General features: G+C 44.3%; 1 protein-coding gene across 3 annotated transcripts in view; it reads left to right on the forward strand.

Annotated features, from left to right (window-relative positions):
- Positions 1–25454, forward strand: part of ACOXL (acyl-CoA oxidase like) — a 240691-nt gene that overhangs the window by 68616 nt on the left and 146621 nt on the right. For all 3 annotated transcript variants that reach the window (XM_073240806.1, XM_073240802.1, XM_073240805.1), the window contains exons 3-6: positions 4280–4363; positions 15664–15749; positions 16409–16506; positions 24178–24310. In XM_073240806.1, the coding sequence (XP_073096907.1) occupies positions 16427–16506; positions 24178–24310 (213 nt within the window). In that variant the 5' untranslated portion in view covers positions 4280–4363; positions 15664–15749; positions 16409–16426. The remainder of the gene's footprint in view (positions 1–4279; positions 4364–15663; positions 15750–16408; positions 16507–24177; positions 24311–25454) is intronic.

Below are 25454 nucleotides of genomic sequence, written 5' to 3' on the forward strand. Positions count from 1 at the left end.
ATGCTGCAAGGCAAGTCAATGGGACAGGAAAGTTTTTTCAGTAAATGGAGCTAGAACAACTAGTTAAACTTGGTTTAGAAAAAAGTTAACCCTTTTTCTATATGCATTCACATAGGCATAATTTTAGATATACATTTAAACACAAATTCTAAAGTTACAAAGTTTAGTTACAAATTCTAAAGTTACAGGAAAATGTCCTTTTGACTTCAGGATGGGTAGAGTTTTCTTAGGGCTCCCCCCCAATGATAAATTTGTAAAACAAAATACTGACAAATTGGTCTTTATCAAAATTAAACACTGTTTTTCATAGAAAGATGTAATTGAGAGAATAAGAGGAAAATCCACAAACTAGGAAAAAATCTGCAGTGCATATATCTGGAAAAATGTATGTCTGGGTACAAAGGATTTGTATCCAGAATATATTCAGAATTCCTAGAGCTCAATGGTAAAAATACAACCCAATTTAAAAAATAGGCAAAAGACTTAGATACTTTAAAACTATACAAATGGCAAATTAGCATATAAAAATGTGCTCAGCATCTTCAGTCATCTGAGAAATTTATATTAAAACCATAATGAGATGACATTACATCCCAAAATAGCTAAAAATGGAAAAAGACTGACAATATTGACAAGGATGTGGAGAAACTGAAACTCTCATATATTGTTGGCAGGAGGGGCCCAACCATTTTGAAAAATTGTCAATTCCTTATAATATTAAACATAAACCTACCTTTAACCCAGCAATTGCATTCCTGGGGATTACAAAAGAGAAATGGAAACACATCCCCAAGAAGACTTGTATGTGAATGCTTGGATCAGGTATATTCATAATTAACCCAAACTGGAAACAACACAAATGTTCATCAGCAAGAGACTGGACAAATTGTGGAATATTTGTAGATGGAAAACTAGTCAGTCGTAAAAAATAATGAAACACTCGTATATAAAATGACACGGATGCCTTATTTGCATGAAAGAAGGTGGACACAGAAGAGAACGTACTGTACGATTCCATTTATGCAAGTTCACGAAGAGGCAAAGCGAAGCTAATGGGTGGTGAGGAAAAGAGAATGTGGTTTCTTCTGTGGGGGAGGACTCCTTGAAAGGGGTAAGGAGGGCATTTTCTGCGGTGAATGGGAACATTCTATAACCTTAATTGGCATGATGTTTTCACAGATAGATAATTGACCAGGCTCATGCATTTAAGCTCTGTGCACTTCACTGTATGTCAGGTTTAATAATAATAATAATAAAGATAATGTCTGATGTTGGGACAGAGTGGAAGCAGGGAGGCCAGCTGAGAGGCTATTGCACTAGTCCAGGCACACGATGGTGGTGGGAGATGTAAGAAGTGGTCAGATTTGGGTTCTCTTTTGTAGGGAGGGTCAGGACTTATTGGCCCACTGGCAAGAGTCTCATTGAGAGCAGGCCTCACATGGCTGAATCCTCAAAGCCCGTTTGTTAATTTTATTTGTGCATTTCAATCTGACTCCTCTTTCTGAAATAATTTGAGGCTATTATAACAAAGGGGATGTATTCAGTAAGACTGAGAAGACATAACTAAAATAGAAAATTGAAACCAGAAGATAGAAGAAGCAGTTTGAGGACTGATAGTAGGAAAGTATGATCGGGGACCTCTTTCTGCCCAGTTCCCTTGGCTGGGCACCTAATGGGGGCTGCCAAAGGGATGCCAGGGGAGTGGTCTTTTAATATCAGAGGGAAGGCAGCTCAGATTATAGACACTTCAGCAGTGCTGGATCAAGTTGAGTTTAGTTGAAGAAGATAGGCTTTTGAAACCAAAAATCAAATCGAATTTGATTATGTAACAGAGTACTACATCACAAAGGTGTGATACATTAAGTGCTCCACAAAGAAATGGGGGCTATTTTAGGGAAAACTACCTTCCTTCTGTTTGAGATTGAATTTATCAAGCAGAGGTATGAATAGCAGGGGGTATAGTTTAGGACCAAATGCAAGGCTGGATATACTCTCTACACATTTATGGGAGCATTATCATGTAAAACTACTACAAACCAACCTTCTGATATGGGAATTGAGTTTGGTTTAAATCTATCAAGTCTAAAAAGATGGCAGCCAGCGATACCCTAGAAATACTGTAAAAATGTATGCCAAAAAACACATTGATTACTGACTGATCATTATCAGTATAGACAATTCATTATGTTGCCAATGGAATGAGAGGGAACCTTGTCAATATTACACATTCTTAGATTAAGAACAACGAATGGATCAGAAGTGAAAGAATGGAAGAAAAAAGAGAATTAATGTGTGGAGAAGATGTTAAAATATGTGATAGTAAGGCAGTCAGTTAAACCAAGCCTAGTCTTAGTTCTGGAACGTTTGCTTGACTCCTCGACATGGACCAGTCCGAATGAATGCTTAAATCAGCATTGGAGGGTTAATGGCTAACTCCTGTTGGCATTGCCTGTTGGGTCCAGTAGCCAAGATCAATGCCTTGTGCAGACTCTGAGGAAGGAAAATAATCATGGACAATTTATAATGCTCCAAGATTGCCAAATTTGGAGTTAAGTCTTTAGCAAACATGATTGTGATTTACTTCAAACTGGTGAGTAAAAATGACCACAGTTGGATATCACTGATGATAAAGTCATACTCCTACATCAAGAGTGTGAATGGAGAAAATGAACTATGACAAAAACTAAAAGCAGTTGGAGATTCTGAGGGACTGACTTCTGGTGGTTTAGGTGTGCCTGCGGCAGAGCCGATGACTGACAGTGAGGAAGGGTTGTTGTGATGATGTGGGGTGGGGTTACTCTCAGGAACATCACTTGGGTACCAGGACATATTGATGTCAGGTGCTCTCTGGGACAAGGCTGGTGGTACAAAATAGGGGTGGACCAGTGATAAAGCCTGGGCTGTCCAGAGCCCTGGGGCTTCCTCTAGAATTACAATGAAGGGCAGCAAGGGGTGGGGGTGAGACCTCTATATGCGGAATCTGAATATGTGATTTCTGCCTTTGCTCTACACTTAAAGATGGCCCTGATTGGACCTCCCTGAACCTAGATTTTTCCCTGTGTTATAACCCGTCCTATTTAGCCTCTCATGGAGGGTTGTTGAGAGGATCTGCAGTACAGAGGACACGGGGCCCTCCAAAAAAGTCCACAAATATCTGCTACAGTTGTTTTTTGTTATTTGCTGTAACTCTCCAGTGTAAAACAAAGCTGGAGCCATACAATGGCTCATGCTCAGGCCTAGAGATATTTTAGGAAATAATCAATACAAGATGCACTGGGTTGGAGCCACGGTAACAGTCATAAATCTTGACAGTCCACTGTTTGATAAAATTAATGCTTGAGAGAAATACTGCAGAAGTCTATGGGAGGGGAAAACAGTGTGTTCTGGGAGAGAGCTTAAGCCAGGGTTGAAACAGAGTCATCCAGGAAGGGTGGTTATCATCCCACCGCTGGTGGGTCAGTTTATATGCACACGTGCACACACGCACACGGGCAACAGGCACCAGCTTTGTTGGCTGGGTCTCAGAAGAGAATGGCGAACAAGAAAGATAAGCATTGATTCCAACAAATGGATAATTACAATTTGTGTACCTAGGGGCCCACCACCTCTTAAGGAAATGCCACCTGCCTCTGAATTTTTAAAATAGAGCAGTGACAATGTTTTGCCCCGTCTATTTTCTCTGGTGGAGAAAAGTATGCTCACGGAGCTTTGGGATTTGTGGCTGTTGGAGACGGTGAGAGAAGAGGGCAACGAAGGGCAGCCGGACGTCATGTTTTTTAAGTGATCATGGCACTGAGGTGGTCTGTGGTTAGAAAGGGAAGGAAAGAATATTGCTTTTCCTATATCCAAAGTGTTACCACACTTTCCGAATCCCGTCTTCACATTAAGGTGGCCACCTGTTCTGGGGCCAGGTGTGCGCTGCTGTCGCACAGCAGAACCCAGACTCGTGGGAGCATCGTGCTCCAGGGAGGGAGGAACAAACTTGGTTAGGGCCACGTGAGGCCAGGCGGGAGTCTGCCTGGGGCCTGGCCTCCGAGCTGGTGTAGCCGACTTTACTGTGTCAGAATAGTCTGTGAAGGCTTCACTTGTGGTCAGATTGAACAAGGATGAAAACATTTAGGCTGTGTCAGTAGGGTGATGGGATTGTTTTTAATTTAAAAATTGCTTTTATTCTGATTTTTAATTTTAAAACTAATATACACTTATTATGAAAAAACATTAATCTGAAAGGTCTGAAAACCATAAGGAAACGTTGACATTGGGTCTGTTGTGTTTTCAGGCAGAGGAAACAAAGAATTTTGTCAGCTAAAGTCTTGTTGTGGGAAAAGTTCTCTCCACAGTGGACATGGCCACAGGAGTCCAGGTGAGATGTTCTGGGACCTCCGCCCTTCAGAAACAGATGCTTAGCTTTGAATGTAAAGGAGTAAAAATAACCCTGCAGCCGTCAGTCTCTTTACTGGGATAGATGTTTGTAAAATGATACACCTTACAATCCACCCCCCTGACTGCCTCTTTGACCATTATATTCAATTCTGTATTTGTTTTCTCTTTGTTTTTCTTTTTTGTTGAGTTTTAGTTCATTTCTGTCAATCATTTATTTTTGTTTTATTTTTATAAAAACAATATAATTGTGATTTACTTTCTTCACTGAAATATTATCACTAGGATTGATCTGTACTGCTGCATGCCCCTGCATTCACATTTAAAAAAATTCTTTTTGTTTTGAACTAATAGTGTTCACAGAAGTTACAAAAATAATACATGAAGAGCGATGTGACCTCTTCATCATGTGAAGTTTCCCTCAGTGGCAACATCTTATTTAGCTGAAATGCAATATAAAACCAGGATATCAACATCAGTACAGTGCTGTTAACTAGATTTCATCAGGTTTTACATGCACTCAGTTGTATGTGTGTATAGACACACATGTGCTTATAGTTCTGTGCAGTTTGGTCCCATATATAGATTTGTGTAACTACCATCACAATCAAGATGTAGAACTGTTTCATCATCACAAAGAACTTACCGTGCTATCCATTTGCAGTGCACCCAGCCTCCACCCACCCCTATCCTTTGACAACCGCTATTTTCCATCTCTATAGTTTTGCCATTTGCGGTGTAAAATGGCATGGCTCTGGGGTCTTGCTCTGTGTGTCCCAGCTCACCAAGGCTGGTAAACCAAATGGCTTGGAGGGTGTGACTGCCACAGCCCCTCATGGTACCCTAAGTCTCCCAGCACAGGGCCATTCTTGTGGCCCTGCATATGCTCTTTTCTGTCCCTAGATACCTCTGGGTGTCAAAATAAGTCCCTGCATCCAGCCCCTAAAGGGGAGGAATAGTAACTAGAACACGAAGAGAGAATGATCAGACAGAAAGCCAGGTCAATTGTCGGTGAGTCCAAAGTGGCAGGTATTTCTGCTCTGTGTCATAGATATTTAAAAATGGGTAAGAATTAAAAACAAAGAAATCCATGAGTGCCATTTGTGGTGAGGACACCCACCACTAGGTCCCTTAGGGGAGACTGGCTTCCCTGTGATTCAGCCAGGCAGGGTCTCCTCCTTCTGGGATGGGTTTCTGAGAAGAAATTCAGCTGCAATGCAGCAAATAGATCCTCCTTTCAGAAATACCGATGATCCTGGTCTAGACTCTTGATCCTCAGTTTGGGCTTTTACTGTAGTGCCCCTGCCTGCCTTCTCTTCAGCAAGCCTCGGGTAGGCTGGGACATGGGGAAATCCCCACAGCGGGTTCCAGCACGCTGGGTGGGGAGCCCTATCCTCTGCATCTCCAGGGTTTTGCACTGAACCTAGTGTGCAGAGTGTTTGTTTGAATGAATGTTTGCTTGTTTGAAGGGATTTCAAATGTTTGAAATGTTTGAAATCTCCAATGTTTGTTTTTTTGAATGAAGAGTGTTTGTTTGAAGGGAATGTGTGAATGGATGAGGGAGGAGCAGCCTGCAGTTTGAAGCCAAGTTAAGAAACATTTCAACCAATTGCAATGTGTGGACATTATTTAGATCCTGGTCCAAACAACAGACTAAAGAAAAATTGTATGTGAGCTGTGGACATTCAAACATTGGTTATTTGGTAATTAAAGAATTATATTTTTAAGTGGGACAATGGTTTTAGGGTTATGTTTTAAAAAAGAGTCTTTATATTTTACAGATGTATAGAAAATATTTAGGGATTAGATGACAGGATGACTGGGATAAGCTTCGAGATTACCTAGGGCATAGAATGGGAAAGTGGACTGAGGGAAAAATGAAATGAAATGGAGCTGGCCCTCCTTGAGTTCATTATACCCTTCTTTTTGCTTGAAATTTTCCACAATAGAAAGCTATTAAAAAGGTCTTGCTCCTGAGTATCCTAGAAGAACATTTGAGTAGATTTAAAGAGAAACAGATCTTTAAAAATGCTTTCCTGCTCATGTCATGGCTCTGCCTAAAACCCCTTCCACTCTGCTTTAGAGAAACCCTCCCATCCTTGACGTGGGCTTGGGTCCTTGGTGGGCTGGGCCTACCCACTTCTCTGGATAGCTTCTGCACCCCTTTGTCCTCCTCCCTGGGGGACACCCCCATACTGGCCACCTTTTGGTTCCTCTTATCCACCTTCGGACCCCTCTTGCCGCCTCCCCAGAATGGTCTTTCCCCTCCTTCACCTACCTGACACCTGCTCATTCTTCAGGTCCCAGCCCCGCTGGCCTCAGGGAGGCCTCCCTCAATCCTGCAGCTTAAATCCCATCTATGTGTTGTCATCTTCTTTGTATCTTACAGTTTTCTGTCATACAAGTAACCCATTTTGAGTCTGTATTTTTTTATGTCTGATTTCTGTATGTCTGTTAGCACCACTAGGGGGCAAACTCCTTGATGACTATCACCCCTTCTGCTCTTGTTATACTGTCAGTACATGAGTATTAAGTGAATACATAGAATTATGACAGTATGGCTGTTACTCAAAAGATTACATGTGGAATTACCATATGACCCAGCAATAGCTCTACTAGGCATATACCCCAAAGAACTGGAAACAGAGACTCAGACAGATACTTGTAGGCCAATATTCCTTGAGCCTTGTTCCCAATAGCTAAAAGATGGAAACCAGCATCCATCAAGAGATGAATGGATAAAAAAATGTGATATATATGCATGATAGAGTATTAATCAGCTGTAAAAAGGAATACACTTCCAGTTACATGTTATGACCTGGATAAGTGAAATAAGCCAGACACAAAAAGACAATTATTGTATGATTCCATTTATATGAAATTTCTAGAATAGGCAAATTCATAGAGACAAAGTAGATTATGGGTTAGCAGATGCTGGGGGAAAAGGAGAAAGAGAGTCATCACTTGCTGGCTACTTTGTGGTGAAGAAAGAGTTTTAGGAATAGGTGGTGATGATGGTTGTACAACACAGTGAATGTACTTAATACCACTGATTTAAACACTTAAAAATGGCTAAAATGGCAAACTTTATGTTATATATGTTGTACCACCACTTAAAAAAACCTAGAAATTTAACAAAAATTATTAGTCCTGTTTGCATTCCCGCACATCAGTCATTGTGGAGATTTTTTTTTCTCATGTGTAGATATCCTAGAGGGTTAGAGGAATGTGTAGATTGTGTCCGAGTCTAGCCCAGGGGGGCTGTGGCTGTCTTTCCTGTTGGCGCTGGTGGAAGGTGTCTGGGGTTGGGGGGATGTGGGTGTGGCATGCTGGGAACAGTTCCTGCGCGCTCTGGGTTGGTCAGGGCATCCCCAGATCTTGCTGCCAGCCAAAGAAGAGCTGGTGGCCTCTGCCAGCTTTCCTCTCCCACCTTCACCTGAGCAGGCTGTCAGCCTGCGGAGGGACACCAGCGTCGATCCGTCCAAGCCATCTGGGCTCCGCAGGCCTGGGCCCCTTTCCTCTCAGCCTGCGGGTTGGTGTTACACAAGGCGTGGGACACACAGTCGTGGTCACCCAGCCGAGCGCTGGCAGGGCCGGGGGCTGGCACTGAGGGGCTCACAGCGAGCGGACAGGGAGAGAGGCGCCAGGCAGAGGCCTTCTTTCCCGAGGGCTCCGGAGCCGGCCCCACTTCTGCTTGGGAGGCAGTCCAAGGCCTTCTGCGGAAAGCGCTGATGCAATCTGGAAGGACTCTGAGGCTGAAGGAAACGTGAAGTGCTTCCCTTTCTTCTTCCCCAGGACTGTTCCCTTCTTGCCTTATTCGAACCATCATCTTCCTCGCTGTCTTAGTTTGCTTAGGCTGCCATGATAAATGCCACAGACTGGATGGCTTCAACAACAGAACTGTATTTTCCCACCATTTTGGAGGCTGGACGTCCAGATCAAGGGGCCAACAATCTGTTCCTGGGGAGGGCCCCTCTTCCTGCACATGGCTGCCTTCTCACTGTGTCCTCACAGGGGCGCTGTGGACAGAGAAAGACAGAGAGAATGCAAGCTCTCTAGTATCTCTTCCAAGGGCACTAATCCCGTTGTGAGGACCCACCCTTAGGGCCTCACCTAAACTTAATTCCCAAAGGCCTCAAACCTTGATGCCGTCACACCTGGGGTTAAGGCTTTAGCATATGAATTTTGGGGGGATACCATTCAGTCCTTGCCAGTATCCTTCCTGGGGTCATCATTGTCTCAAAAGACACCTACAGTACCTCAGTGTATCCCATTTGCTCTTGGGGTGAAAAGAACCCGGATGCCCTGGAAGGTTCTTTAGGATACCTGCTGTAGGACTGTTGTGTAGGAAGGGCCTGTCCTGTCCCAGGCACGGTGCACGCAGCCTTCCTGGCACACATAACAGACCTCACTGGTCCAGTGCAGCAGGGAGACAGAATGATGTGTGTTCTCCTTCTGCCTCTAGAACTTCTCAGTCACAGTTCCAGCACATTCCCTCTACATTGAAGGGTGTGATGGGAGACCTCAGTTTTCTGGGAAGATGGCACTGCTAATGCCCATTCCCAGGCTGGTTCAGATTTAGATTGATGATGTCTGGCATTTGCAGGAGCGCTATAGTGGTGGAGACTGGAACCCCTGGGGTGTGGCCCAGAGCCTTCCCAGCTGTCTTTTGGTAGTGGCTCAGTTAGTGAATTAAGATACATCGACCTGTGTTCCAGCTCTAGCCCACCAGCTTTCCTGCCCCTGTGGGTTGTCTCTGTTTCTGGCTATCATTTGGAAGCTAAGAGGACCTGTGGGAGCCTCCAGCCTTGGGCCCCTTTGGCCTGTCCTGACCGTAGTTCCCAGCTCCCAGGTGTCCCGACTGTGGCCTCCTGAAGCTACTGCAGCACTGTTTGGACATGCTCGGGTTGTGACAGCAGCCTGATTGTCTTGCCAATGGGTTTCAGCCCTGGCCAAGTTCACTATGGATTCAATGAGACCAAAGAGGTGACAATGGAACGTTCTTGGGGGTGAAAGGGTTATTTATACCCAACTTTATTCCCATGGTGGCAGGTCAATCACTAGAATCCCATCCACTCAGAGATAGTCTGCATGCAGCAAGCTGTCTCTGCGTCTGGGCCTCTCTGCCCCCGCAGCTGTCTCAGTCTCTGTCCTCAGTGCTGCCACCACTCCAGTCTCATCTCTGCTCTCCTGCAACCATGCCACCGTGTCTCCCAGAGCACTGGGCAGAGCTCTTTATATATAGAGTCAATAATGATGTATTGCCCACACCTGTGTAGTGAGCCAGCCGACCAGGGCCAGGTGAGAATCCTGGCTATAGGAACCTTCACTTTCTCCACACTGATGTAACTGTCCCTTTTCTCCTCCTGGTAAGTGAGAAAGGAGAGAGGGAGCTTTCCCAAACACACACGGCAAGGTGTGCCCATGTTTAGAGTTAGAGTGTGTGTGAGGTGTCCTCCTGTTTCATAATTTCCTTGCCACTGCTTTCCCCAGTCTCCCTCAGAGCAAACACACTGCTCTGTGTCCTGTCCCCTGAGGTGGGCCAGGGGTCGGGGTGCTTGCGGGGCAGTGATGACAGCAGGCACACAGTGACCTCTTGGGAGGACCTTTTGTGCTGCTCCCTCTTGATGGATTGATGCCCTTCTTCATCCATTCTCTGCATCCCTGGTTTAGCTTTCCATTCTCTCCTTCTTGGCTCCTCCTGGGAGCTTCCCCCTTGTCATTAATAAGCCTCCATCCATCTGGAGGCTGAGGCCAAACCCCAAATCCATTCCAGTAGCTCCGTCTCTACAATCTACCCAGAATCCCTCTATCCACCACCTTGACTACTGCAGTCTGACCGCTACTCACCTGCTCAGCTTAGTGTCTGGTGGGGCCTCCTTCCTGCCGGCAGGGCTGAGGTCCGTGTCCCTCACAGGAGGCACCTGCTGAAAGCCGCTGCAGGCCAGGGGGCCCCCTGCCTGAACCTTCAGGTACTGCATTGGCCCCCTTTGGTCAGATTACCTGCATTCAGAGAAAAGTGGCTTTTCAACATGCTGGCTGGAACAGGGGGGAAGAGCCCCACATTTTCACTGTGCAGATGGGGTCTGTGAATAAAATGAAAGTTCCTGTGGCCAGGATTCTCACCTGGCTCTGGTTGGCTAGCTCACTACACACGTGTGGGCAATACATTGTTATTGACTCTATATAAAGAGCTCTGCCCAGTGCTCTGGGCCACACGGTGCCACAGCTGCAGGGCTGCAGGAGAGCAGAGCAGAGGCTGGAGTGGTGGCAGTGCTGAGGACAGAGACCCAGAGGATGGCTGTGCAGGCAGAGAGGCCCAGAGGCAGAGACCAGCTTGCTGCATGCCGATTTGCTCTGAGTGGATGAGATTTTAGTGACTGACCTGCCACCGTGGAAATAGAGTTGGGTATAACCCTTTCACCCCAAGAGTGCTCTACTGTCATTTCTTTGGTCGCATTGAATCCCTAGTAAACTTGCCCAGGGCTGAAACCCATTGGCAAGACAGGTCACATAGATACAGCCTCTGCTAGCTGCTGCAGATTCCTGCAAACCTCCAGGATTCACACACTCAGTCCAGTGCTCCTTAATCAAAATGTGGGTGAGACACTAGTTTTCCCCCACCCTCTTTCTACAGAGGCGGAAAGGATTGAAAACCTAGGCAAGGAATCTACTGTAAAGAACGTAATTAACCACCAGCCAGAGATTTAGGGGTGGAAAATTCAACTTGTTCGAGTTTTAGAAGAAGTTTTCTTTAACTTGATTTCCAAGATGGTTTAGGGGAAAAAATGTCTATTTGGATTGGTTCCATTTTCCTGGGTTGGAATTAGTAATGCAATTTGCAGTGCCCCACAGGGATTCTGTGGAGAAGGGTGTGAGCAATCAGGGCATTAAGCATCTTCTGAGGATACTTTATGATTCTCCAAACGAGAGCGCTTCCCATGTCACAGGTTATTAGTGCAATTCACCTGTCATGGCAGAACCTTTCTGCTGGTCAAGCCATTGAAGTTGTTGGAGTACCCTTCCTGGCTGTTAGCACCAGGCTGATCACATGTGCAGTGCGGGGACCAGCTCACAGAGGCTGATGACAGCTCTCAGATGGGCAGCTGGAAAGATGCCGTTCCTGCCATTTCCCTGCAAGATCTTTCTTGGGGTCACTGAGTCCACTGGGGCTGAATCAAGTGCAGTGACCCCAGGAAAAGCAGGCACGTATTGGTGGTTGTGATGGCAGAGGCCAGAGTGCGGCAGAGTTCAGGCATGGGTGTGTGTGACCTGATCTCTCCTGTCTCTCATCTCTGTCTCCTCCCCACCTTGACCCCCACGTGTTGGCTTCATTCACCTCTTCTTGTTATGGCAAGAGCAGCTGGCAGCGCCAGGAACTCTTTCCAGGTTCCATTGCTTCCAAAAGGAGATGGTTTCTCTTCCCTAGTAGCTTGGCTCACCCATATATCCCCACAGCCACTCTGACTGGACCCATCCAGATCATGGGTCCATCCTGAAGCCATCCCTGTGGCCATGATATATGCAGAGTGGTCAGTCCTGGGTCCTAAAGCTGGCAATGGAGGCCAACATCAGCCACAAACCACTTGGGCTGGTTCATGGGGTAGAGCTTCCCAGAGGAAACTTGGGGCTGAGTGACTAAGACCTCAGACATAGAAAATATCTGTGCACCTTTAGCAAACTGAATTCAAAAATACATCAAGAGGATCATACACCATGACCAAGTGGGATTCAACTCAGGGATGCAAGGATGGTACAACATTCAAAAATCCATCAACATCATCCACCACATCAACAAAAAGAAGGACAGAAGCCACATGATCATCTTCATAGATGCTGAAAAAGCATTTGGCAAAATTCAACATCCATTCATGATAAATACTCTCAACAAAATGGGTATAGAGGGCAAGTACCTCAACATATAAAGGCCATATATGACAGATCCACAGCCAACATCATACTTAACAGCAAGGAGATGAAAGCTTTTCACCTAAGATCAGGAACAAGACAGGGATGCCAACTCTCCCCACTGTTATGGAGGTCCTAGCCACAGCAGTCAGACAAAACAAAGAAATACAAGGCATCCATATTGGTAAGGAAGTCAAACTGTCACTATTTGCAGATGACATGATATTGTACATAAAAAACCCTAAAGACTCTACTCCAAAACTACTAGAACTAAAATCTGAATTCAGCAAAGTTGCAGGACACAAAATTAATACACAGAAATCTGTTGCTTTCCTATACACTAATGATGAACTAGCAGAAAGGGAAATCAGGAAAACAATTCCATTCACAACTGCATCAAAAAGAATGAAATACCTAGGAATAAACCTAACCAAGGAAGTGAAAGACCTATACCCTGAAAACTACAAGACACTCTTAAGAGAAATTAAAGAGGACACTAACAAATGGAAACTCATCCCATGCTCTTGGCTAGGAAGAATTAATATTGTCAAAATGGCCATCCTGCCTAAAGGGATCTACAGATTCAGTGCAATCCCTATAAAAATACCAACAGCATTCTTCAATGAACTGGAACAAATAGTTCTAAAATTCATATGGAACCACCAAAGACCCTGAATAGCCAAAGCAATCCTGAGAAGGAAGAATAAAGCAGGAGGGATATTGCTTCCCAATGTGCTCTACTACAAAGCCACAGTAATCAAGACAGTTTGGTACTGGCACAAGAACAGACCCATAGACCGGTGGAACAGAATAGAGGGTCCAGATATTAACCCAAACATATATGGCCAATTAATGTACGATAAAGGAACCATGGATATACAATGGGGAAATGACATCCTCTTCAACAGCTGGTGTTGGCAAAACTGGACAGCTACATGTAAGAGAATGAAACTGGATCACTGTCTAACCCCATACACAAAAGTAAATTTGAAATGGGTCAAAGACCTGAATGTAAGTCATGAAACCATAAAACTCTTAGAAAAAAACATAGGCAAAAATCTCTTGGACATAAACAGGAGCGATTTCTTCATGAACATATCTCCCCGGGCAAGGAAAACAAAAGCAAAAATGAACAAGTGGGACTATATCAAGCTGAAAAGCTTATGTATAGCAAAGGACACAATCAATAGAACAAGAAGACATCCTACAGTATGGAAGAATATATTCATGAATGGCAGATCCGATAAAGGGATGACATCCAAAATATATAAAAAGCTCATGCACCTCCAGAAACAAAGAGCAAATAATCCAATTAAACAATGGGCAGAGGAGCTGAACAGACAGTTCTCCAAAGAAATTCAGATGGCCAACAGACACATGAAAAGATGCTCCACATCGCTAATCATCAGAGAAATGCAAATTAAAACCACAGTGAGATATCACCTCACACCAGTAAGGATCACCACCATCCAAAAGACAAACAACAACAAATGTTGGTGAGGATGTGGAGAAAGGGGAACCCTCTTACACTGCTGGTGGGAATGTAAATTAGTTCAACCATTGTGGAAAGCAGTATGGAGGTTCCTCAAAAAACTAAAAATAGTTTTTTTACCATTTGACACAGGAATTCCACTTCTAGGAATTTACCCTATGAATGCAGCAGCCCAGTTTGAAAAAGACATATGCACTTCTATTTTTATCGCAGCACTATTTACAGTAGCCAAGAAATGGAAGCAACATCAGAGTCCATCAGTAGATGAATGGAGAAAGAAGAGTGGTACATATACACAATGGAATATTATTCAGCCATAAGAAGAAAAGAAATCCTACCATTTGCAACAACATGGATGGAGCTAGAGGGTATTATGCTCAGTGAAATAAGCCAGGTGGTGAAAGGCAAGTACCAAATGATTTCACTCATCTGTGGAGTATAAGAACAAAGCAAAAACTGAAGGAACAAAACAGCAGCAGACTCACAGGACCCAATAATAGACTAACAGTTATCAGAGGGAAATGAACTGGGGAGGATGGGTGGAAAGGGAGGGATTAGCAGACATAATGTAGCTGGGGGTGCACGGGGAGGGCTATACAACACAGAGAAGACAAGTAGTGATTCTATAGCATCTTACTACCCTGATGGACAGTTAGTGTAATGGGGTTTGTGGGGGGGGGACTTGATGATGAGGGGAGTCTAGTAACCTTAATGTTGCTCATGTAAGTATAGATTAATGATACCAAAAAAAAGCAATCGATATAAAAATTTAAAAAAATCTGTGCACCTGAGCTTTTCTGTCTTTGCAGTCAGGCTCCTGCTCCCTTCAAATGTTCCCTTCTTACCTGAGCCATCCTGTCTTCCTCCTTCCCTAGCTCCTCCTCCTCTTCCTCCTTGTCAGCAACACTTGTCCAGGGTTTATAAAAGTGAGTTCTGCAGGCTGCTGTCTGCGCCTGGGAGCAGTGCACAAACACTTGTACACATTCTACACATCAGGCGCAAAGTGCTTGGCATTTGACCCTCACCAAATTGTCACAGCAGCCTTATGTAGTACTGTTAGGTGCTAGGTAGCTTGGTGTGAACCCCAGCCCTGCCCACTGTCTCGGGGTGCAGCCTTGGGCAGGTCACTTCCCTCTCTGAGTCTCTGTGTCTTCATCTGTCAAGTGGGAGCAATGTTGTGTGCTTCCCGGGGTTCTCGTGAGAACCAGTGAGCTTGTGTCGGGGAGCTCAGTGCCTGGAAGTCTGAGTGCTCAGTAGGCAGAGGTGCTCCTGGACTGCACAGCACATGTGGACAATGAGGCCACCATGTCATTAGTTCGAGTCCCACAGCCAGTAGGTAGCTTAGCTGGGGCCTGAGCCCAGGCCGTCAGCTCCCAAGCTGAGTGCCAGAGCCCAGGTTTTCAGCTCCCAAGCTGAGTGCCTGCTCAGTTTGCAGTGTCTCCTCTTCATCCAGCCTCCTGCCAGCTGCCTGTTCCTCATGGGAGGGCTTGCCTCAGCACGCTGCAATCAGCGCCTGAAGCAGTGCATGAGCAGGCTGTGGCATATCGTCTCTGTGCAGCCACTGAGCTGGACCCTGAGCAACTGAGGCAGAACGTTCAGAACAGTCATTGATGGGGGGAACTGGGCAGCCTCCAGGATGGAGAACTGACTCTGTGGTGTTGGGGTGGCCTCCCCAAGAGAGTGAACCAGGAGCCATGTCTGCAGAGAAGAACAGGGGCCTGACAGGCAGTGAGGGGAAGGCCTGGGTGCCCTGCCCCCAGGGGGGCTGTGTAAAGCTCAGTAAGCTGAATAGATGCTCCTTGAATGGTGTTTGACCAGTGGGTTTAGCTGTCCTTAAATTGGTGACTGTTGCTAACAAAGGTTTGTGTTGTCCTTGTTTCCAGGGTGGAATCATTTTTTGGCTCTTTGGTGGTGCAGCCAGGAATCTGGAAGCCCAAGACATTTAATTAAGTGGCTTCAGCCACTCCAGGTATGGCATGTACCTCAATAGATGTTTTCTTTGATGCAGAGCCTCAAAAATTTCACAGTAGCCAGGGGTGTGTGTGTGTGTGTGTGTGTGTGTTTGCAAAAAAAAAAAGACAAATAGTGTCATCAAGAATCTTGTTTGGAGTGACCCTTTCAAAACTATCTTTTGAAATGACACTGAGTCTGTCATATTGGTATCACATTAGCTTCAACAGGCTGAATTTTTATAATTATCTCCAACTCACTTCTTCTCTCACCCATATTCTTTAATTAATTAATTAATTGTATTATTTTTATTTTGTTATCATTAATCTACAGTTACATGAACAACATTGTGGTTACTTAATTCCCCCCGTTATCAAGTTCCCGCCACACACCCCATTACAGTCACTGTCCATCAGTGTAGTAAGATCCTATAGAGTCACTACTTGTCTTCTCTGTGCTATACTGCCTTCCCCGTGACCCCCCCATACATTATGTTTGCTAATCATAATGCCCCCTTTTCCCCTTCTCCTTCCCTTCCTACCACACCCCCCAGTCCCTTTCCCTTTGGCAACTGTTAGTCTATTCTTGCTTTTACCCATATTCTTAATGATCAGAGAGGTCTGCAGTTAGAGCAACCATCTGACTAGCTAATCTCCTCCAACATCTGGTAAACTCCAGGAGCAGAAATACACTGGGATGTTTGCAGTGACTGAGGAGGGTCCTGGGAGCAGCACAAGGGGATCCAGACCGAAGGCACCTTTGACCTGTCTGCACAGGTGAGGATTCTGGCCATAACCCTGTGGTTCAGGGCCACAGGCGCCCTGTGCAGAGCCAGGCTCCACTCCCCAGTCCCACTTCATATCTGTGTGTGTGTTCTCTGGCTTGAGGTGCTCAGATCAGAACAGACATCTAAATACTTTAGTGAGGTGGACATACACTCAGCCTTCGTGAGCCTAATACCAGCCAACACTTATGCAGCCCCTTTTTTGCAGTAGGCACTGCTGCAGTGCTTCACCTGCACCACTCTCATGCTTTACATGCTCTGCTCCAGTGCTTCATGTGCACTGAGCCAAGCGTTTTGCCTGTACTCTTCCAAGCGCTTGATGTGCACTGCTCTGGTGCTTTACACACTCTGCTCCAAGTGCTTTTACCTGCACTCATTAATTTAACACCTGGTGACCGCTGTCTGAGAATAGTACCAGGGTCATGTTGTCCCTCCCGAAGTAGCAGGTAAACACTGGAAGGGGTGTCCTTGTTGGCTGTCCCCATCACGCCATGTGGCAGGAGGACAGTGTGCACTCGGGCTTCCCTGCCAGGAGCCAAGTCCTCTGTGCCGGCATCATGCAATGTTTTTAACTATGACCTGCACAAAAATTCACATGGCAACCAAGACAAAACTTCACAAACCAGTTTTGCTTTTCCTATCTTTGTGAGGAACTCCAGTACTCTCCCTTCCATTCTCATTAACTAAAAAAGTGTTGGTCAAGACCCTCTCTGCTGGCTCACAGCCTGCTGCATGAAAACCCTGCTCTGTAAACCCCTTCCCCCATCTCTTTAGCTCCTACTCCCTGAATAAAGAAAGCAGCCGTTCACTTATTTCACTCCCCTTTATAGTTTCTTGTTTGATACTGGGTATTCCTAGAACTACAAAGGAATAGATACATTTTGAAGTTCCTCTAGAAATGAGTTTGTGTAAATAGATGTGTATAGGCATGTGCTCAAGTGTGTGTTGTGTGGCCACTGTTCCTCATTTTTGCTGAGTCTGTCCTTTAGAAACTGGGGTTTTGTGAGCAGGTTTCCTGACCCACAAGTACTAGCAGAGGTGGCCTGAGTTTGAATGACACGTTCAGATGAGGATTGAATTGGAGGATGTCCTGCTTTTGTGCTGCCCTGATGCTAGTTCTGCACAGTAAGTAGCCAGTGATGTCCAAGGTCATGATACGAATAAGAAAAAGGACTGCCATTTGTTGAATGCTCACTATGTACCTGGCTACGTGTCAGACTCCCTCTGTATAGTATATGCCATATTTCCTCACAACAGCAATGCCATAAGCGTGATGGTAAGCCACTTCTGTTAACCAAGCACTTGTCTGCTGGGCACCATGCTAAGACCTTTACATGTAACATTGTGTTAAATATTCTATAATCTTACAGGAAGGTATTATTATCCCTATTTTACAGGGGGAGAAACTGAGGCTCACAGAGGTTAGGAACCTGCCTATGACTGTGCAGTTAGTGAATGAGTCTTAGGTTCAGGTGGGACTGCCCTTGAACAGCTCAGCTTTCCTGCCAATGATGGAATGTGACCGAACACTTGTTGGGTTTTGTCTGGCAATTTTTTTCCTCCCCGAAAACCATGGTATTGAGGTCCCTTTGCTGTCATTAAAGGGGAAAGAAAACCCACTCACAATTCTTCCTTATTTGTTTCTTCTGACAATTATTTTTTTCTGCTAAAGTCATTTCCTTTGTTGGTCTCATTCTCCCAAAACAGCATACATGATTTAGCTACCTGGTGTGCTCCGGCAACTGCCCCTTTCTGCAGGGGATTTGCAAAGTTGAATCGAAATGATGAGGAGACTCTGGTGAACATGCAGCCTCCCGGGGGAGTGAGAGAGCGAACAAGCGCATCCTAAACCCTGGGCCCGAGAACTGATGAGCAGGGAGTGGGTTTCTCCTTCACTGACTTCTGGGTTTTCCCCTTCATTTCCCTTTAAAATGTTAGAGCATATCAGATGAGCCCTCTCTCCCCCAAGGACTGTTTCAATCTCTTATATTTTTTGATCATTCATTGCTGTGGGTTGGTTGTTTTATTTGTACTTTTGGATGGTGGATTGAGTAGCGCTATGGATGGTTAAGAGGTAAGAGAGTGTTTTATCTTTACACTTAACGCTAAATAGCCCACATAAACGAGGCTAAGAGCTCTCTGGCCAAAGCCAGCATTTTTAATGCCTACCTCACTGATCATTTTGTTGGCCTTCACCGACTAATTATAATTAGAACCGACACACATAGTGTGTGTTATTTAGATCCAGCTGTAACGCCAGCATTTTGGCTGATACAAATTTTCCAACTCAAGTGCTTTTACCAGAAGTGACAAACCTCCTTTCCCAGGGTGTATCAGATGTTTATAGGAACGATGGCCTCCTGTCTCTGCCCTGCGCCACCTGGTCTTTTCTGCCAGGCCAGTGTTTCTCTGCTACTTCCCTTCCTACTCTCTAGGTGTGAGCATCCCCTGACCCAGTGTGGTTTTTTTTTTGCTATTATTACTGGATCCAGCCCCAGATAACTTCTCTCTCTCAGAAGTCCTGGCTGGCCTGGTAAGACATGGGCAGCCTCCAGAGACTTCTCTTAAAGAGATTCAACTTGTCTCTGTATGTTTCTGAAAAGCCCTTGCACATGTTAAACTTTTCGCTGTGCAAACATATGTCAGGGAATGTTTTCTTAGGCTTCAAGACTGTATTTCTTGGCCAGAGAGAAAGTGTAGCTTTTATACTTTAAAATCTGAAATCTCAGATTATCTTTACGTGATCAAGAGCTTGTTGGTTTAGTTCAGCCACATCTTCAAGATGGCAGCTCCTATTAAATTTTCAGTTCTGCCCTTCTGCTATTTCCCTTGGGCTCCCCGACCTGTCCCGGGTACCTTGTATTCAGAGCTGGCAGTCATGGTCAGTCCCTTCTTGATAAGAGGTTTCAGAGCATCCCAGGTGGTGAGCAGAATTAGGGAGAACCAAGAAGTGAAGGAGAGTATTTGCGTTGTGATTGGGGCTCCCCATGTCTTGCCCACCCTACTGAGATATTAGTGGCCTGGCCAGTTTTCTGCTAGAAGCTGTACACATTGGCACAGCTTTCATTCAGTGTACTAGAGATTAGGAAGTCAGATTCAACCAGGAAGGAAAATGATAGTGAGATCTATGGTTTGCAGAAGGTATGAGAATATGTAGAATTTTCTTTGATAATCACAATTTGATTTTAAAGCCATTCCATTAGCATTTAAGCTCCATCCCAAATATGACAGAATGGCACTGGCAACACAGGTTGTTTGAAGGAGGAATCCCATTTTGGGGATGTTGATAAAAATGGAACAGTAAGGTTACATGTTCAGGGCAATCCCTAACAATATTCCAGAAATTGAGAAACTGATCCCCAAATTCATGTGGAAATGCAAGAGACTCAGAATAGCCACAACAATCTTGAAAAAGAAAAATAAGGTAGGAAACTCACACTTTTGATTTGAAAATTGACTGCAAGTGTACAGTAATCAAGACAATGGTATTACACTGGATCTCTCTGACAGCAGGCAGGAGGCAAAAGAAAAGAAAAGAAAACAACCCAAATACAGTGTGGTATTGGCCTAAGAATAAATGTGTGGACAGTGGGTTAGAATGGAGAGTCTAGAAATAAATCCTTACATTTATGGTCAGTTGATATTTAACAAGGGTGACAAAACAATTTAGTGGGGAAAGAATAGTTTTTTCAACAAATGGTGCTGGAAAAACTGGATATCCATATGCAAACGCACTAAGTTGAACTTTTATCTCATCCCATGTATAAAAATTAACTAAAAATGGATCACAGATCTAAATGTAAGAGCTATACCTATAAAACTCTTAGAAGAAAACAGGTATAAATCTTGGTGACCTTGGTTTAAGCAATGATTTATTATTAGATGCAACACCAAAGCACAGGCAACCAAAGAGAAAGATCAATTATCAAAATAAACTTTTGTGCTTGAAGGAACATGTTGAAGAAAGTGAAAGGACAGTCCACAGATTGGGAGAAGATATTTGCAAATCATGAATGTCATAAGGGTCTAGTATCCAGAATATAAAAGGAACAATTATAGCTCAAAAATACAAAGCCAATGGCCCAATTCAAAAAAATAGGCAAAAATCTGAATAGACATTTCTCCAAAGAAGATATAAAAATGGCTAATAGGTATATGAAAAGATGCTCAACGTCAAAAAAAAAAAAGAAAAGATGCTCAACGTCATTGTCGTTACAGAAATGCCAATCGAACTACAATGAAGTGCCTTTTTGTACTCACTTGGGTGGTTATAATAAAAAATACAGACAATATCAAGTGTTGATGAGGATGTGGAGAACCTGGAACCCTCATACATTGCTGGTGGGGATGGAAAATGGTGTGGTTGACTTGGAAAAGAGTTTGGTACTTCCTCCAAAATTTAGAGTTTCCCTATGACCCAGCAATTCAACTCTTAGGAATGTATGAAAACACGGTCCACGTGAGAATTGGACACATATGTCCACACAAAACTTGTACACAAATGTTAATAGCATAATTATTCATAATAGCTAAAAGGGAAACAACTCAACTACCCATCAACTGATGAATGGATAAACACAGGTGGTATATCCATCTGTTCAATGGAATATCATTTGGCTCTGAAAAGGAAGGAAATACTGACACATGCTACAACTTGCATGAACCTTGAAAACAATGTGCTAAGTGAAAGAAGCAGACATAAAGCAGCATATTATATAGCTCCATTTTTGTGAAATGTCCAGAATAGACAATCCACAGAAATAGAAATTAGATTAATGGTTCCGGAGAGCCTGGAAGGTGGAGCATATGGGAGTGACTGCTAATATCATGGGCTTATTTTGGGGCTGATGACATGTTTTGGAATTGGATAGTGGTAATGGTTGTAAAACTTTGTGAATGTACAAAAACCATTGAACTGTATACTTTAAAAGGGGGAATTTCATGGTATGTGAATTACATCTCAACAAAAAAGTGGACTGATGTGTGGTCTTCACCCTCAAGCTCTAGTGTTGTCTTAAGGCTGGTGGTCCTCATGTCTTCCTTTGTCAAGGGCCATTGCCAAGTTGCAGGTTGGTAGTGGCAAAAAACCTGCTTTTACTTTCCATGAGTTATGCCTTTGTCAGCATCTCCTGGGGAGGCCCTTTCCCCACGTCCCCACTCTGATGTCTCCTGAGGACAGTTCCAGGATGTGGAGACCCATGAGACCTCCCTGTGTGTGCTACTGGGAGCTCCCTGGCTTTATTTCAAGTGGTGCCATGTTCTTTTTTGCTAACCCGACCTCTTTTTTTTTTTTTAATTTAATTTTATTTTTTTTATGTATTTTTTAAATTTATTTATTTATTTATTTTTTTTGAGAGGGCATCTCTCATATTTATTGATCAAATGGTTGTTAACAACAATAAAATTCAGTATAGGGGGGTCAACGCTCAATGTACAATCATTAATCCATCTCAAGCCTAATTCTCGTCAGTCTCCAATCTTCTGAAGCATAACGAACAAGTTCTTACATGGTGAACGAATTCTTACATAGTGAATAAATTCTTACATGGTGAACAGTACAAGGGCATTCATCACAGAAACTTTCGGTTTTGATCATGCAATATGACCTATAAACAATCAGGTCAAATATGAATATTCGTTTGATTTTTGTACTTGATTTATATGTTGATCCCACATTTCTCCTATTATTATTATTATTTTTATTTTTAATAAAATGCTGAAGTGGTAGGTAGATGCAAGATAAAGGTAGAAAACATAGTTTAGTGCTGTAAGAAGGCAAATGTAGATGATCAGATGATCAGGTGTGTGCCTATGGACTAAGTATTAATCCAGGCTAGACAAGGGCAGCAAGACATCCATGGATGCAGAAGATTTCTCTCAAAGCAGGGGGGGTGAGGTTCTGAGCCTCACCTCTGTTGATCCCCAAATTCTCACCTGATGGCCCCCCTGTGACTGTGCCTGTCTTAGGTTGTTCCTCCCTTGAGGAATCTTACCCGTCTCTGGCTAACCAGTCATCTTCCGGGGCCATACAGGGAAATGTAAAGTTGGTAAGTGAGAGAGAAGCCATATTGTTTGCAAAGGTTAGCTTTTTACTTCTTTGCAGATTTATGCCTTGTGGCTTCTATGCCCAGCACTTGTCTCGAGGTATCTTTACCACCTGGAGGAATTATGATACTCGGTAAATTCGATATGAGGCACGAATTCTATTTAAGGGTTGTAATTAGGAAGGAAGAAGAAAAGCTATAGATGTAGCATATGAAGGAAACATGGGAGGATTGATTATTTCTTTGACATATCTTCTTGTATAGTACCTTAAGTATGTATAGGTTTTAAACTACTAACTAATTTGCACACACATATTAACATAATAGGAATACAGTGACATAAACAAAGCAAATCTATAATTACCATCCATCTCCAGTGAAGCCAAGAAAACCATTTAGGCACCCTAGGCATTTGTGAAAATTTATCTATGATATGATGGATATTGTCCAACTGTACTTGAACCATCAGACAAATTAAAGCAGCCCATTTCTGGGATCTGTTCACATCCCATATGTTCTTTTAACCATAGATAGTCTATAGTCATGAGATTTTGGAGTGCTACAACTTGCACCCCTCCCAACTCCTGGTTGAGTTCCAACAGTACAGATCCAGTCAAATTCGTTGTCTCACTGTATGCACATGCCAGCCTAGACATCTCCCTCCTCATTCCTATGGCAAGTCCAGGAGACGGTGGGCTGGTTGCAGCCACAACCGCAGCATCGTCCAGATCCCTGTGGAGGCTTTTTGATGATCATCCCCCGGCACAAGTCCTCCAGAGAGTGCTGATGCCGGAAGCTCCTCCTCATATCGTATCTTAGTTAATTTTCTGGGTATCCAAGCTAGGCCTTGATCTTTTGCGTAGAAATAAACAGACCCTTTGCCCACACTTTGACATGCCCTCTATACCACTGTGCAGAACTCATTGGAGGTCAGCACACAGTAACTGCTTTTTTTTTTTTTTTTTTAATTAAGAGAAAGGAATATTATCAGAAAAGAGTACCTCCATAGCTGATCATCTGACACCCTTTAAGTGATCAACATTAAGGATATTTAAAGCATGCGTTGATCTTTGATTTACCAATAGTTTTATCCTGTTAAGGAGTAATCCCCCTTTTCTTTCTTTCTTTCTTTTTTTTTTTTTTTAATTTTTAATCTACACTTACATGAAGAATACTATGTTTACTATGCTCTCCCCTATATCAGGTCCCCCCTAACAACCACATTACGGTTACTGTCCATCAGCTTAGCAAAATGTTGTAGAGTCACTACTTGTCCTCTCTGTGTTGTGCAGCCCACCCTCCCCTTTCTCCCTCCCCCCATGCATGCTAATCTTAATACCCCCCTTCTTCTTCCCCCTCCTTATCCCTACCTGCCCACCCATCCTCCCCAGTTCCTTTCCCTTTGGTACCTGTTAGTCCATTTTTGGGTTCTGTAATTCTGCTGCTGTTTTGTTCCTTCAGTTTTTCCTTTGTTCCTATACTCCTCAGATGAGTGAAATCATTTGGTATTTCTCTTTCTCCGCTTGGCTTATTTCACTGAGCATAATACTCTCCAGCTCCATCCATGTTGCTGCAAATTAACCCCACCTCTTTTTTCCTCTGCCTCCCCCAACACCCAGGTTCGGTTCTGTGGCTCCAGATGGCCAGTACCACTCCCCTATTAAGAACAAGAGTGCACGGTTCAATGCAATGCTGGCAGCACTCACCCCTTCGAGATTAGCTGTGACTTTCCAAGCTATGGGTCTCATGAAGGTACTTGACTCTGATTTTAATTTACCTCACTGTTTATTCTCTTCCAGGTGTGGGTAACAATTTCAGCAGCTGAGCTTCCTGAGTCCCAATTGGTGTAGTGTGGCTGGGCTTACTGTTGAGATACTAAGGTGGTCACTTGGCCATACCCAGGGAACATTTCTGTACCCTTCCTACTGTAGGATCCCATCCATCTGCATCCCCGGTATGCTGTGGATGATGGTGAGTGAAACATAGGGATTGTGGCAGAAGCCCCAAAAAGATGACCCTGGGAGAATGGTTCATTCACAACAAATACATCTGCTGGGAGAGCAGCTAAGAGCTCCCGCATGTGGGTGCAGGTTGGCCTGCCTTGGTGGAGTTCACTGGGGAATGCTGATGCTCACGTGGCTCTGTGGGGTGAGGCATTCAGCATCACAGGTTGAAGTCCAGGAGGCTGGATCTCCAGAGGCCAGCTCTGCACGTCCCTTCCCTCTTTCCCCTCCCAAATATTGGTTTGCAAAGAGAAACCAGAAAAGAAAATTCTGGAAGGCCCCCCCTCCTCTTCAGAGCCTAGCTCTGTCTGCCCTCTGGGCCCTCTCTGTCTCTGCATGGGAGAAAAGCCTGCTTTCAGCTCTACTGAGCTTGGTGAAGCTGGAAGAAAAATTAAGATACCCATAAATATACATTTGTGGCCAGAATCCAGCTTTTCCATCAAGGAGGAATAAATTTCATTCACCTGACTCCTGGCCTGACATCAGCACACAGTTGTCTGAATAGCAGGAAAATCCTTTACTCACTTCTGGGTCTGTCCCGCCTCACAGGAAGCCTGCCTGACATGAACTTCCCCGAGTGGTGCCCTTCGCACCCTTGGCACAGCTGTGATGCTGCACACACCCATGCTCTGAGCGGAGTCAGTGTCCCTGCACCTGCCACGGGAGCTGCTTCCTGTGCCTGTGACTCGGTGGCTCTTTAGAGGGCCGGGGAGGGTGTTTAGTTATACAGTCCCACCTCAGGGGGCTGAGCTGGTCCCCTCAGCTGGACTGGGCGACAAACGAATGAGGCCTAGTGATGAAGGCTCACGGATGAGATCAAGGCACTAGGCAGGGGTCAAGGTGCTGAGGACACCTTCTTCAAGTCTGTAAGAAACCACTGCAGCCATTTGCAG

Source organism: Manis javanica, chromosome 1 (assembly GCF_040802235.1).
Source record: "Manis javanica isolate MJ-LG chromosome 1, MJ_LKY, whole genome shotgun sequence".
In the NCBI taxonomy this organism is placed as follows: Eukaryota; Metazoa; Chordata; class Mammalia; order Pholidota; family Manidae; genus Manis; species Manis javanica.